Here is a 14882-nt window from a genome sequence, read left to right on the forward strand (position 1 = left end):
CAAACTTAGAGGTCCACCTGCCTCTTCCTCCTGAGTGCTAAGATCAAAGGCGTCGTGCTCCACTACCATCCAGCTCTTGAGGCCTTTCTTATTTGGCCTTCACATCAGCCTTATGAGAGCATGTGCAGAGCATGTGCAGAGCGTGTGCAGAGTGTGTATGGAGCACATACAAAGTATATGCTATTCTGATGATCATGATCATAAACTGCTAATGGATCCAAGGGATAAACTGCAGCTCTCAGAAGAGGAAGTAGGAGTTCTGGGTACCAACCCTCTTCTCACTAGTCTGTTCACTTGCTTAGTAACAACAACAACAACAACAACAACAACAACAACAACAACAATAATAATACCCATTTCATTGAACACTTAACACTGCTGTTTTTCCTTTCTGTCATTCCTTATACTTGTGAACCTGGTTAGTTTTATCTTCCCTCCTAGACTCTGCTCTGTGAGAACAGGGACCATGCTGGGCCACCCCTGTCTGCTTATGACCTTGCACACATGCTCAGTGAACAAGATCATACGTGGCATCTTTCTTGTTTTATCAGGGCTGGGCTTTTACATTGCTCCCTTCCACTAAACACTGGAAAACTGCAGCAATACAGTTACGTATGCCATCTTTTCTTGATATAGAACTTGAGACACGCTAGGTGCACCCTGTTTTCCTTATACACTCCTCGACCACAGGTATGGGTTGAGATCATCCTATCAGCCTTGAGAATAGAGAGATTCTTTATCTTGCTCAAAACCACACAGGCATTTTCAGGGGCAGCTGCTAATAGATTCTATGTTTTTTTTTTTTTAAGTTCAGCCCATTGCTGAGGATGCTAAATCCCACTAAAGCTATCAGGCACCAGAGCCTTATGCTGCTTTTCAAGGGTCTACAATGCTCCCAAATTAATTCATGGAAATGGCTGCAGGATTGTGGGAAAGCAGCTGGGTACTTCCCAGCAGAATTAGCTGCAGCCAGTTTAGTCACTGGCTGAAAGGCGGCAGGAAATCTTCTACAAAAGGCAACCACACTCCCTGTAATAGAACAGCCAGCAAACTCGTTGCCAAGGAGCCGCAGGTGCCGAGCTGGTTTAGGGAGATCAGGGCAGACAAGAATGTGAGAGATTTTATTGTTAGATTCTACTCTCTGATGTGGCCGTTCCATTACGGATGGGTCAGATACTTTGACAAGAATGCAATTGATTTGTCAATGAAGTTAAAGGAGTCTACACTGTCACCAAACCTCAAGCCGCACTCAGACAGCTGTAGTGCCATTCTTTGGCAGGTCTGAGGTCAGCAACCAGCTACTGGCCTTCATTCAGACAGGCCAGGAAATGCCCCATGCCACAGGGCTGGGGGACAGCCTGGCCAAGGGGTGTCAGACTCAGGTCTATTTATTTAATTCTATACTATCACATTAAGTAGTTTGGAAAGAATTACAGAGTCGAGAAAAGGGCACAAACATGATGGATGTAATTTCTTTGAACCTGATCCTTTATTTCTTCAGAAAGTTTGTATGCACTCATTTCTTACAAATAAATGCTTTTTCCAGTGTGTCAATCAACTAACCAGCAACAGAAATTTAATTTAGGTGCACTAGTGTCCTCAGACCCGACTCAGAGTGTTGCAACAGCATCCTTTATGGCTAAAGGTTTGGGTTTGAAACTCATGCTTCCTGAGTGGGTGTTTAGGTAATGTTATCTGTAACGGCACCCCATCTTTTCTAGCCTGTCACCTTTCTTTACCGACTATGAAGATGATTAGCAAGTATCTCTCCTTTTAGCCTGGCCTGCTCTTCCCTCAGCAGGTATTCGCTGTGCATCTTTGAAAGGAGAAGGAATGACCTGGAAGTCATGCTGTGCTCCCAGCATTCCGCTGTTCTTGTAACTGATGATGTCACCTTTGGTTATGCTCCTCAGATGATGCTGACTAGGTGTCCCCAACCCCAGGTGACTTTCTCTCCATAGTGAACCCACATTATGTACAAAAATGTTGGACGTCTATAGCTATGCTATTCCTCAGAGTACGGCTGGTTTCTTACTGCTTTATGTCTGTGTGGGCTCCTTTCCTGCTTTACTTAATAATCATCACTGCTATCACTCATCTGGGTAAAGTGTGCCTAGTTCTGCCCAGGAAGATTCTTCAAGCAGGAGTTTGTGTGCTTTGATGGTCTCCCATCATCTCTCTGTTGTTTTCTTGTCTTTTGTGGAGGAGGGTTTAGGTTTATTTTATACTTCTGTGTTCCGACCTTGAGTCTGGGCATTTCAACAAGGATTCCTGGTTCTTCGAAGTAGACAATGATATTTAGAAGACAGTATCTGGGAAGTGTGTGTGCTTATTGCCACGGGGTGTCTTGTTTCCAAGATTCATCTGTGGACGCCACTAAGAAATATATATGAGTATATTCACACATGCTTACTCTGTATTTATTTTAATAGCTGGCTATTTATATTGTAACCTGGCATCTCCAATTGCAGCCCAACATCATTAAGTTCGTTCTCATTTTCCAAATGTGTAGTTCCATTTTTCTGATGGTATGAAACCTGGCTCTTGGGATCTTTAGCGTGTTTAAGTATGTGGTTGGAGCCCTGTAGGAAACCACTCTCCTTTTGCTATTGCTATCCCCTCCTCTTCAGATGTGCTCCCCCTTCTCTGCAGATGTGCTTCTCTCCTTTGCAGGTGTGCTCCTCTCCTTTGCATATGTGCTCCCTTCCTCTGCAGATGTGCTCCCCTCCTCTGCAGATGTGCTCCCTTCCTCTGCAGATGTGCTTCTCTCCTCTGCAGATGTGCTCCCCTCCTCTGCAGATGTGCTCCCTTCCTCTGCAGATGTGCTCCTCTCCTTTGCAGGTGTGCTCCTCTCCTCTGCAGATGTGCTCCCCTCCTCTGCAGATGTGCTCCCTTCCTCTGCAGATGTGCTTCTCTCCTCTGCAGATGTGCTCCCTTCACTCTCTTCACATGCCAGGCACTCAAGAGCCCAATCGACTTTCAGGAAGCAGGCTGACAAGACAGCCCAGCTGCAAACTCGTCCTGCCTGTTGTGAGGCTGGAAGGCTGACTCAGTGGTCAGAACGCTGAGTCCAGGCAGTGGGGAGCTGGAGAAAATTTATTCACAGTCCTTGAAACTTGGGGAAGGAAATCTAATGTTTGCTTGATGTGTTGATTACTTTTCTCATCGCTGTAACAACGTATCTGATAAGAGCAAGGTATGGAGGGAGGGCTTTGAAGGGACAGTCCATCACAGTCAGAAGTCATGGGCAGGAGTGTGAGGCTGCCGGTCACATCACATCCACAGTTAGGAAACAGAGTGGTGTTGGGGGTGCTTAGCATGACCTCTCCTTCATTCAGTCAGGGATCCCAGTCCATGAAACAATGCCATCTACATTTGGGGTGGTATTTCCGCCTCAGGAAAACTTTTCTGGAAATGCCCTCATGGACAGACGGTCTGGAAATCTGTTTCCATGATGATTATAAGTCCAACTACGCTGATAATGAAGATTTACCAGGACACTTGGTAAATGTCAGAACTATGATGGACCAGTAGACCCCTCCTTTTTGTTTTTTATCTTTACCTCCCATTTGCCTGATTTGGGGGCCACTTTTGAGTATTGGGGGTTTGGGACAACTAACTTGTCCCTCTAACTTCATAAGTCCTTAAGTAGGGAGTAAGTATGCACCAGGAGTTATATTTACCACACCCACGATTCTCATGTGGACCTGAGTTGAAAGATTTAGACAATAAGATTTTTTTGTTTTTGTTTTTTGTTTTTTGTTTTTCGAGACAGGGTTTTTCTGTGTAGCCCAGGCTGTCCTTGAACTCACTCTGTAGACCAGGCTGGCCTTGAACTCAGAAATCCACCTGCCTCTGCCTCCTGAGTGCTGGGATTAAAGGCGTGCACCACCACACCTGGCTAGACAATAAGATTTTGCTTGAGCTGTTGTGATGAGATTTAAATGGTCTGTTAAGCTGGGTGCTCTAGAGAAGCACAGCCTACAGAATGCACATGCCTTATAAAGTGGGATTTAGTAGACTGGCTTATGTAATAAGGGCTGGGAGGTCCAGCGTGTCTATTTGCATGCTGGAGAGACTTAGAACACAGTTGCTGATTAATCCACAAACTGGATGTCTAAGCAGTCTCAGTGTAGTGATGAAGGCTGGAGTGATTCTTGAAGGGTAACTGATCTTCAGTTCATGTTGAAAAATCAAAGAACCCAGAGTCTGATGTTAGCAGAAGATGGTTGTGGCAGCGGTGGTGGTGGCGGTGGAAGCAATAGACACAGTTGCCAGCAAAGGCAGGTGGGCAACGCTGCCTTTAACCTGAACCTCTTTATATGAATCCGGGCCACCCGTTGAAGGGAGAACCTTGTCTTCTCAGTTAATTCTTCTGGAAATCTTTTCACAGACTTGCGTTGAAGTGTGTCCGTTCATCAAGTCCAGATCCATACAAGATTGATGATCAAAATGACAACCCCACACGGCGACACCCTGTGGAGGAGTCTTCAAAGCTTCTATTGCAAAATACCATAGTCGAGGCGATTTGAGCAAAAATTAATTTTGTCCCAATTCTTGACGTTTGAAGTTCAAAGTCAGGGTGTTCACAGGATTGGCTTCTCCTTGCTGCTTCTCCTTGGCTTCTGAGTAGCTGTTTCTCCAGGAGGCTCACAGGCTCTTCCTCACCGGGAGAACCTAGTCAAGAGTGCCTCAGAGCTCATTCTTTCTAAAGAATTAGCTTAAACTTAATTATCTCTTTCAAGTCCCTAGTTCTGGGACAACAAATACCTGAAAAAAAAATGTTTAGCATTCTTAGCTCTCAGGAAAATGCAAATGAAGATGACATTGAGATTCCATCTCACCTTAGTCAGAGTGGCTGTCATCAAGAAAGCAAACAAATGCAGAGCAGGAAGCAAGAGTTTGGGGTGGAGGATTCGGAAGGAACACTGTTTGTTGGTAGCCACGTTAATTAGTGTAGCCACCATGGAAATCAGTAGTAGTTCCTCCAAAAAAAAAAAAAAAATTAAAGCTAGAATTAGCACATTAGCTTGCTATCCCACAATATGTACCCAAAGGAATGGAGGTCATCACAGAGCAGAGATGCTTACCCACTCCTGCTTAGTGTTGTATCATTCCCAAGTTATGGAATCAGGCATCCACCAGCAGAAAAATGGCTAAAGAAAATACAGTATAGACATTTTTACTCAGGCATAAAAAGAATGACTTATGCCACCTGAAGAAAAAAAATGGACGGAACTGGAGAGCATTTTTTAAGTGAAAAAAAAAAAACAGACAGAAAAACAAATATCAGGTATTTTCTCTCATATTTAGAATGCAATAAATATCACAAAGGACCTCTTGCAAAGGACCCAGGTTGGGTTTGCAGCACTCGCATGACAGCTCACTGCTAGTTTCAGAGGATCCAGTACTCTCTGGATATTAGGCATGAACACAATGTTATTACATGTATGCTGACAAAACCCTTATAAATGTTGTCTTAGTTAGGGTTACTAATGCTATAATGAAATGCCATGATCAAAAAGGAAGATGGAGAGGAAATGAATTAATTGGTTTATACTTCCACATTGCAGTCCATCACTGAAGGAAGTCAGGACAGGAACTCAACCTGAGGCTTGAGCTGATGCAGAGGCCATGGAGGGATGTTGCTTACATGCTTGCTCCTCATGGCTGGCTCAGCCTACTTTCTTATAGAACACAGGACCACCAGCCCGGGATGGCCACACCCACAATGGGCTGGGCCCTCTCACATCAATCACTAATTAAGAAAAAGTCCTATAGGCTTATCTGCAACTGGGTCTTATGGAGGCATTTTCTCAACTGAGGCTCCCTTCTCTCTGATGACTCCAACTTGGGTCAAGTTGACATGAAACACATAAAATTGACAGTACACACACAAGATACAATTTATTAGTCTTATGGAATAGAATTGAAGACCCAGAAATGAACCCACACACCTATGGTCACTTGATCTTCGACAAGGGAGCTAAAACCATCCAGTGGAAGAAAGACAGCATTTTCAACAAATGGTGCTGGCACAACTGGCGCTCATCATGTAGAAGAATGCGAATCGATCCATTCCTATCTCCTTGTACTAAGGTCAAATCTAAGTGGATCAAGGAACTCCACACAAAACCAGAGACACTGAAACTTATAGAGGAGAAAGTGGGGAAAAGCCTCGAAGATATGGGCACAGGGGAAAAATTCCTGAATAGAACAGCAATGGCTTGTGCTATAAGATCGAGAATTGACAAATGGGACCTCATGAAACCGCAAAGCTTCTGCAAGGCAAAAGACACCGTCAATAAGACAAAAAGGCCACCAACAGATTGGGAAAGGATCGTTACCTATGCTAAATCAGATAGGGGACTAATATCCAATATATATAAAGAACTCAAGAAGGTGGACTCCAGAAAATCAAATAACCCCATTAAAAAATGGGGCTCAGAGCTAAACAAAGAATTCTCACCTGAGGAATACCGAATGGCTGAGAAGCACCTGAAAAAATGTTCAGCATCCTTAATCATCAGAGAAATGCAAATCAAAACAACCCTGAGATTCCATCTCACACCAGTCAGAATGGCTAAGATAAAAAATTCAGGTGACAGCAGATGCTGGCGAAGATGTGGAGAAAGAGGAACACTCCTCCATTGTTGGTGGGATTGCAAGCTTGTACAACCACTCTGGAAATCAGTCTGGCGGTTCCTCAGAAAATTGGACATAGTACTACCGGAGGATCCAGCAATACCTCTCCTGGGCATATATCCAGAAGATGTTCCAAACCGGTAAGAAGGACACATGCTCCACTATGTTCATAGCAGCCTTATTTATAATAGCCAGAAGCTGGAAAGAACCCACATGCCCCTCAACAGAGGAATGGATACAAAAAATGTGGTACATTTACACAATGGAGTACTACTCAGCTATTAAAAGGAATGAATTTATGAAATTCCTAGGCAAATGGTTGGACCTGGAGGGCATCATCCTGAGTGAGGTAACACAATCACAAAAGAATTCAAATGATATGTATTCACTGATAAGTGGATATTAGCCCAGAAACTTAGTATACCCGAGATATAAGATACAATTTGCAAAACACATGAAACTGAAGAAGAATGAAGACCAAAGTGTGGACACTTTGCCCCTTCTTAGAATTGGAAACAATCACCCATGGAAGGAGTTACAGAGACAAAGTTTGGAGCTGAGACAAAAGGATGGACCATCTAGAGACTGCCATATCCAGGGATCCATCCCATAATTAGCCTCCAAACAATGACACCATTGCATACACTAGCGAGCGTTTGCTGAAAGGACCATGATATAGCTGTCTCTTGTGAGACTAGGCTGGGGCCTAGCAAACACAGAAGTGGATGCTCACAGTCAGCTATTGGATGGATCACAGGGCNCCCAATGGAGGAGCTAGAGAAAGTANCCAAGGAGCTAAAGAGATCTGNAACCCTGTAGGTGCAACAACATTATGAACTAACCAGTACCCTGGAGCTCTTGACTCTAGCTGCATATGTATCAAAAGATAGCCTAGTCGGCCATCACTGGAAAGAGAGGCCAATTGGACACACAAATTTTATATGCCCCAGTACAGGGGAACGCCAGGGCCAAAAAGTGGGAATGGGTGGGTAGGGGAGTGGAGGGGAGGGTATGGGGGACCTTTGGGATAGCATTGGAAATGTAATTGAGGAAAATACATAATAAAAATATTTAAAATAAAAAATATATATGAAAGCAGAAGGCATAATATTTGGTAAGAGAAAGGGGATCACTTGGTGGAAGCCACAGGGATAAAAGAGGTGATGGCAGGTGAATTTTGTTAAAGTCATCATATACTTTCTGGAAATGCCACAGTGAATCCCATTAGTTTGAGCAATTAACACATGATAATCAAAAAAAGAGACCTGGTTTCTAAATGCAGCCCCACAAATGCAGGGGTAAGGTTAGACCTTTCCCCCATGAGTTTTCCATGTAATTCAGCACATAATAGGTGGGGTGAACATATATGGGGGAGGGGCACAAATCATGGGGACAAAGGGCTGCTACAGGTGGGTATAATTCCAAGATGGTTCCCCAAATTCCTGGCCCCCTGGTATGTACCACCCCGTTGAATATAATGAAAGAGTCACCATGGTTATGTTGAATTGTATCAGCCTCTGTCTTAGACAGAGTTAGGGTGGGAGAGAGAATTTCTCTTGCGGGATTCAAAGAAGAAAATGGCCAGACTGGGAGGGAACCCCTTGGCAAGTGGTGTGGGTGTTTAGAAGCAGCTCCTCCTGACAGACACAGGGGATGAGTTCTGCGGACACCCACATGACCTCAGCAGAGGACTCAGAGCTCTAGAAAGACATGTACCTGTCTGACCCCGAGGTTCCAGACAGGTGAGACCCAGGGCAGAGGGCCCCGTTAAGCTAGGCCTGAACATGTGCCTCAGAAGGTCTGGGAGATTAGAAATATATGTTTTTAAACATTCATCCATTCATTGTGTGTGTGTGTGTGCGCGCGCACGGTGTGGTGAACATGTTGGGGAGATGTCAGAGGACAACCTGTATAGAGAAGTCAGTTATCACCCACTGTCCTTGGGATTGAACTCAGCTTGCCAGGCTTCGTGGCAAATGCCTTAGCTTGTTGAGCCAGCTCACTGCCTGTAGGTTGTTTTAAACGGCTGAATATGTGGTGCTGTGTCATGGAGCATTTGAGAGCCAGTACACTGCCCCGGTTTCTAGCCTTGTGTTGCTCTAGCTGTCATCTTTAGTCTTTGTTACATACCCTGCCTTCCAGCCAGCTAAGCACTAACATACAAATAAATGTACATATACATATACATATACATATACATATACATATACATATACATATACATATACATATACATATACACACACAGAGAGAGAGAGAGAGAGAGAGAGAGAGAGAGAGAGAGAGAGAGAGAGAGAGAGAGAGTTTCAATTAAGTATTGGCTTTATTAGGCTTTTACCTCTTAGCTTTTGCTTGTTGGGTTTGGTTTCGTGGAAGGAACTAGCTTGTCATCTTAGCTTTATGGTTCCCAAACTTGAACTTGAAGTTAGTCACCCTTGATTGTATGAAATGGGTAAAATATGAACAGCTGTGTGGAGACAGTTAAGAGGCTACTGAAGAGGCCCAGAAAGAGACTTGCCTTGACCCGGTGATGGGCGGGAGTCTGGAAGGAAGCAGGTGGATCTGAAACACTCAGAGACAAGCACTGGCAACACCATTATTTACCAGGCTAATGTGGTAGACATTTCCCCCCTGATTTTCCATACTTTCTGCATATATATGCATATTTTACACTATTAGTATGTTTTAAATTTTGTATGCTGACTTTATACTTATTTTGTTGCCATCAATTATCTTAAGTATTATCATTTAAGATCATTATTTTAACAAGCTATTGCCTTTCTATTCTAAAGTATATTAATACAAAATACCCAGTAGAATTTAGGGGTCAATGAATTGAATGATGGAGAGCTGGAGGAAGCACAGCTCTGTGGGTACCACTGACTGCCTCCCTGAGATGCCATCTACACTGAGTCTGGGGCTGAGAAATGTGGTGGGAACAAGGCCATGGCATCTCAGTGGTCTGCCCTGACCTCAGGGCTCCACACCCGACACAGCTCACTGCCTCCAGCTCCCACCTACCAGCTGTAGACTATAACACCTCAAGTTTGTCAGCATGTTATCACAGCTTAGCTCCATACTGGGTATCACCTGGGGTAGATAAGGGCACACTTAAAATGATAGTTTAGAGGGGAAACAAGACCAAGTTTGGGTATTAGGAAAATTGCTAGTTGGTAAACACTTTTCCAGACAACAAAGAGTTTGTTAAGACATCAGATCAAGAAGTCTGAGAGATGGCTCAACATCAGAATGCTTTCTGTTCTTCCAGGGGACCCAGGCTCTGTTCTTAACACCCACACCCATGGCTCACAACCAACTTAACTCCCTTGCCCGGGAAGCTGATGCCTTCTGCTGACCTTCGTCCTTACTTGACAAGTGTACTTATATATGTGGGCGTGCTCACTTGTGCAGGCACACACACACACACACACACACACACACACAAGCAAATAAAAATGATGAAATGCTGGGTGTGGAGGCAGAGGCAGAGGCTGGGAGATCTCTGTGAGCTGGAGGCCAGTCTGGTCTACATAGGAAGTTCCATGCCAGCTAGGGAGACCCTCCCTGTCTCAAAATAAATAAATAAACAAATAAATACATAAACTACATCTTAGAACAAAGGAATAACATCAACTATCCCTTGAGACATAATAACACTTTCTACTTAGGCCATTCAAAACTCTCTGCAGAACTTGCTGCCTGATTCATAGGAGTCTGCAAAGCTTACACACACACACACACACACACATACACACACCCCACTGCCACTCTATTCCCGTGAAGGCCTGGAAAGTGGAGTGCTCAGGTTAGTGGAGACTTATCTCTGGCCTCCCACCTCGAATTCCCCAGACCCTTATCTGTACTTCTTCACCTTCTCCTACAAGGGACAAAGCAGGGCTTCGCCCTCCCACACACACTCGGAAAGTTGTCAAATAGTTTAAGCCATGGTGTTTGTGGATAGCAAAGGTGCTGCACTGATAAGAAAAGTGTTACTGATGTGTTTAACACCCACGGAAAGATCTACAGTTCAGCGGCGACTTTCCGAGGAGAGAGGGGCTCAGGGAAGGAGTCATGTGGCAGATAGCATTGGGGGGCTGCAATTTGGAGGCTGAGTGCCAGGCTGAGTTTCAGACAGGGCTGACCTTTACAGAAATCTTTTACCCCCTGCCCAACAGCAGCAGCCCTTTTGTTTCTTTGGTATAACTGCTGAGTTACTACTAGATGGGAAAAGGATCCTCACTAGCACAGCAGGCGCGGCCTAACCTGTCCCCTTCCCTCTTTCCTCTCAGTCTTCCCTCAAGAATGAGACTATGCCCGGGGCCTAGCAAACACAGAAGTGGATGCTCACAGTCAGCTATTGGATGGATCACAGGGCTCCCAATGAAGAAGCTAGAGAAAGTACCCAAGGAGTTAAAGGGATATGCAACCCTATAGGGGGAACAACAGGATGAACTAACCAGTACCCCGGAGCTCTTGTCTCTAGCTGCATATGTATCAAAAGATGGTCTAGTCGGCCATCACTGGAAAGAGAGGCCCATTGGACTTGCAAACTTTATATGCCCCAATACAGGGGAATGCCAGGGCCAAAAGAATGGGAATGGGTGGGTAGGGAAGTGGGGGGGGGATATGGGGGACTTTTGGGATAGCATTGGAAATGTAATTGAGGAAAATACGTAATAAAAAATATTAAAAATTAAAAAAAAAGAAACCAATTTACAAATAAATCTTGATTTCTTCTAAAAAAAAAAAAGAATGGTGAGGAAGGAAGCGGGTGAGGGAGTGTTGATTTCACCCCTAATTGGGAGATCTAGTATTAGAATTTTAGTTCCTTTTCCCCCATGCTTGCATATAAGAAGTAATTCTCTATAAATATTGACTTGAGGCTGAGCATGTCGCAGTTCACATAGACCTTTGCTAGCTAGCACAAAGCCCTGGGTTCTATCCCCAGCACTTCATACACTTGAGGTGGTGCAGGGCTGTAATCTCAGCACTTGGGGAGCGGAGGCAGGAGGATCAGAAGCTCAAGGTCATGCAAGCCAGGGATACAGGAGACTCTGTCTCAAAAAAACAAACCCCAAAGAAAAACACTGATTCAAAGTTAGCTACAAAAGCAAGTCGCGCCACTAATGCTACTTACTGCCCTGTTGAATATTAATGTTCAGACAGACAGATAATGTGTTGTCATAAAATCAAGACTGGTCTTGCACTTTGTATCTTTCTGATTAAAGGTCTGTTGCTGAAATGCCTCTCCTCCGGGACACACAGCAACATCTATCCTTCCTCCAGAGGCCCCAATGACAACCTGAAGCGCAATTCCACCAAAGTTCACCCTGAGAAACCAGTCAGTTTATTGGCCTTCTTCCTTATAGAGCACATGTGTGTGTGTGTGTGAGGGGGCTGTAAACAGTCAGCAAGGCCAGCTAGCATGTTCTTTTGCAAGTGGGCACAGCTGAACTTCCCAGGATGGCTGAGCCAAACTGTACAAGGTCACAAGTGTCTTTTAATGAGGGGGATTTCATTTGCTGTTGAGATGCATGTCTTTAGAGACAACACTTGCTCCTGTGTTTAGTTCCTTTGCCGTCTGACACTTTCTCTAAGCTTACCATTATTGCTAGCTTTTCTTTTTATTTCTTATTTATTTATTTAGATTTATTTTGTGTATATGGGTATATATCTGTGTGTCTGTCTGTGCACCATGAACATTTCTGATGCTCACAGAGGTCGGAAGAGGGTGTTGCCTCTCCTGGAACTGGAGTTACAGTTGGTTACAAGATGCCACGAGCATGTGGGGGATCAAACCCAGGTCCTCTGCAAGAGGAGCAAGGCTTTTAACCATTGAGGCATCTCCCCACTTCCCCCTCTACCCTTTAGCATTCTATTTTTGTAATTTGTATCTATACACTGTTACTATTGGCCATGATTTTATCATAAATTGCCATTCATGTTACTTCTTTGAATTTAATATGATAAATGTTCAGAACAGGGAAGAGAATTAGTTTTTCCATAGCTGTATTCCCAATATTCAGACAGTAGCTAGAATGTATGAGGCACTAGTGAGTATGTTATTTTGATTGGTAGAAAGAGACTTCTAGAAACTTAGAAATTAAACCTTCCATGTCATAACAATTGGTAACTTTAACTATGTCCCTAACTTAAAAAAAAAAAGACACATTCAAGCATCAGAAATGTTAATGATACACAGACATACAGACAGACAAACACCCATATACATTAAATAAATCCGTGCATGCAGCAATAGGATTAGGAGTCAGACCAACCCAGAATGAATTTAGCTTTGTTACCATTGGTTGAGTTTTCTACTCTGGAAAGGGATTAATCTGAGTAGTTCCTTCACAGGCAGTGTGGGGCTTGCAGGAGATTGCATGCAGGTTCCAGTCTGGTAGCAGGTTAAGTGAGTGACTGCTAGGTGCTCTCCTTGGAGTCTGGGGTGAACACTCCCCACTCCAGCCGTGAGAGGCAACTCTGCCATGCTAAGGATGCTTGGCTTGAGGGTAGATGACAGCTTAGCCATTACCTTCCCCTCGTACTTTCCTCTCAACGTCTGATCTTAGAGATCACAGTAGTGCGACTGACCAGCTGGTAACTTTGGCTAGCTTGCACACATTTCTGAATGTAAAGCATTTTCTCTGTGTGTGTGGAAAGACTAACTTCCCCCTCCGCAGGTTGTTAGATGTGAGAAGGGCCTGGAAAGCACAGAGTCGTGGCTGTTGATGGGTGCCACCATGACAGTTGATGAGCGCCACCACGTCCTCGCCAGCCTCTTTGCTCATCACACAGAGATATGGAAATTGGTTGAGGACTGTCTTGTTTTGACTTAGATGTTTTTGTCTTATATATTTTAAATTTTTATTTTAGTTTACACACACACACAGAGCACATATGCAGAGGTCAAAGGACAAGTTTGGGGAGTCTCTTCAGTCTTTCCACCATGCTTGTTCCTGGGATCCAACTCAGTCCATCAGGCTTAGCGACGGTCTCCCTGGGCCATCTCACCAGCCCTCTTACATATTTTCAATCACCTGTGGAATTCCACTCTCCCATGGTCACTTGGGCCTTCTTTGCTGATTTCTTCAGGGCCTGAAGGGTATTTTGACCCATTTTTGTCTTCTGCCAATCAACCACTTCTTTTCCTGTATTTCAGGCAGGAAAAGGGGCTTAAGGTGTCTCTAAGCTTCTAAAGTTGCATATTTAAAAATTTAAATGCAAGGATTACAATGCATATCGATATCTAAATTCCAGAGGTTTTATCAATGAACACATATATGTTTATATACCACCCCTTTCCATCTTCCTTGCTGGGAGCCCAGTTGCCATGGTTACCCCTCTAGACTAGTCTAGGTTTCTAACTGGCCTCCTTCTCTAGCCCTTTGCCACAAGTGTCCACTCACAGGCACAGCTGCCAAATGATTTTTTTTTTTTTTAAAGACAAGGTTTTACTCTATTCCCTGGTCAGCAGGGAATTTTCAATGTAGAACAAGCTGGCTTTCAACTCATAGAGATCCCCCTGTCTTTGCCTCCCAAGTGCTGCAATTTAAAGGCATGTGTCACCACACCTGGCCAGATAGTTCTTAAAATGCAGGCTGATCATACACTCACTCACAGAGACCACATGCTGGCTTTCAGTGTCTTTAGACTTTGGCTTCTCTTCCTTGTAGCCCAGTGGTCCTCAAGCTTCCTAATGCTGTGGGCCTTTAACACAGTTCCTCAGGTTGTGCTAACCCCCAACCATAACATTATTTGCCTTTGTCCTTCCTAACTGTAATTTCGCTACTGTTATGAATCATGATGTAAATATTTTTGGAGACAGAAGTTTGCCAAAGGGGTTGTGAGCCCTTTGAGACCTTTGACTTTACCTGATCTTCATGGTCCAGTGCCTTCCTGTCGACGAGTCTTGATTCTAATTGGAATATGCTAGGCTACTCACTGTCTTTCTTTACTTAAACATACTCTCTTTTTTGTAGGCTCCCCGGACCCCTTTACTGGCTGTCAATCTCGCTGAGTATCTGCTGCTCTTCTTCAGCTCTCCCCACAATCTTATGCTCCCTAGTAAAGATGTCTTGGAGTTTTATTCTCATCGGGTGTAATTCCTTACATATGTATTACACATGAGTCTGGCTACCTGATTTTAGAGTAGTCAACTTTACACTTTGGCATTTCTCGTTGGGCTAAGCGTGAATCTGCGATGCGAAATATGCAGTGTGAAGATGACTTGCTTG

At 44.1% G+C, this 14882-nt stretch overlaps 1 protein-coding gene across 1 annotated transcript in view; it reads left to right on the top strand.

The window, feature by feature from the left end:
• The window catches only part of Gja5 (gap junction protein alpha 5), a 175251-nt gene that overhangs the window by 58931 nt on the left and 101438 nt on the right, over positions 1 to 14882 (top strand). The window contains exon 2 of the mRNA XM_021158349.1: positions 11874 to 11986. Coding sequence (XP_021014008.1) covers positions 11874 to 11986 — 113 coding nt within the window. The remainder of the gene's footprint in view (positions 1 to 11873; positions 11987 to 14882) is intronic.

This window comes from Mus caroli, chromosome 3 (genome assembly GCF_900094665.2).
Source record: "Mus caroli chromosome 3, CAROLI_EIJ_v1.1, whole genome shotgun sequence".
In the NCBI taxonomy this organism is placed as follows: Eukaryota; Metazoa; Chordata; class Mammalia; order Rodentia; family Muridae; genus Mus; species Mus caroli.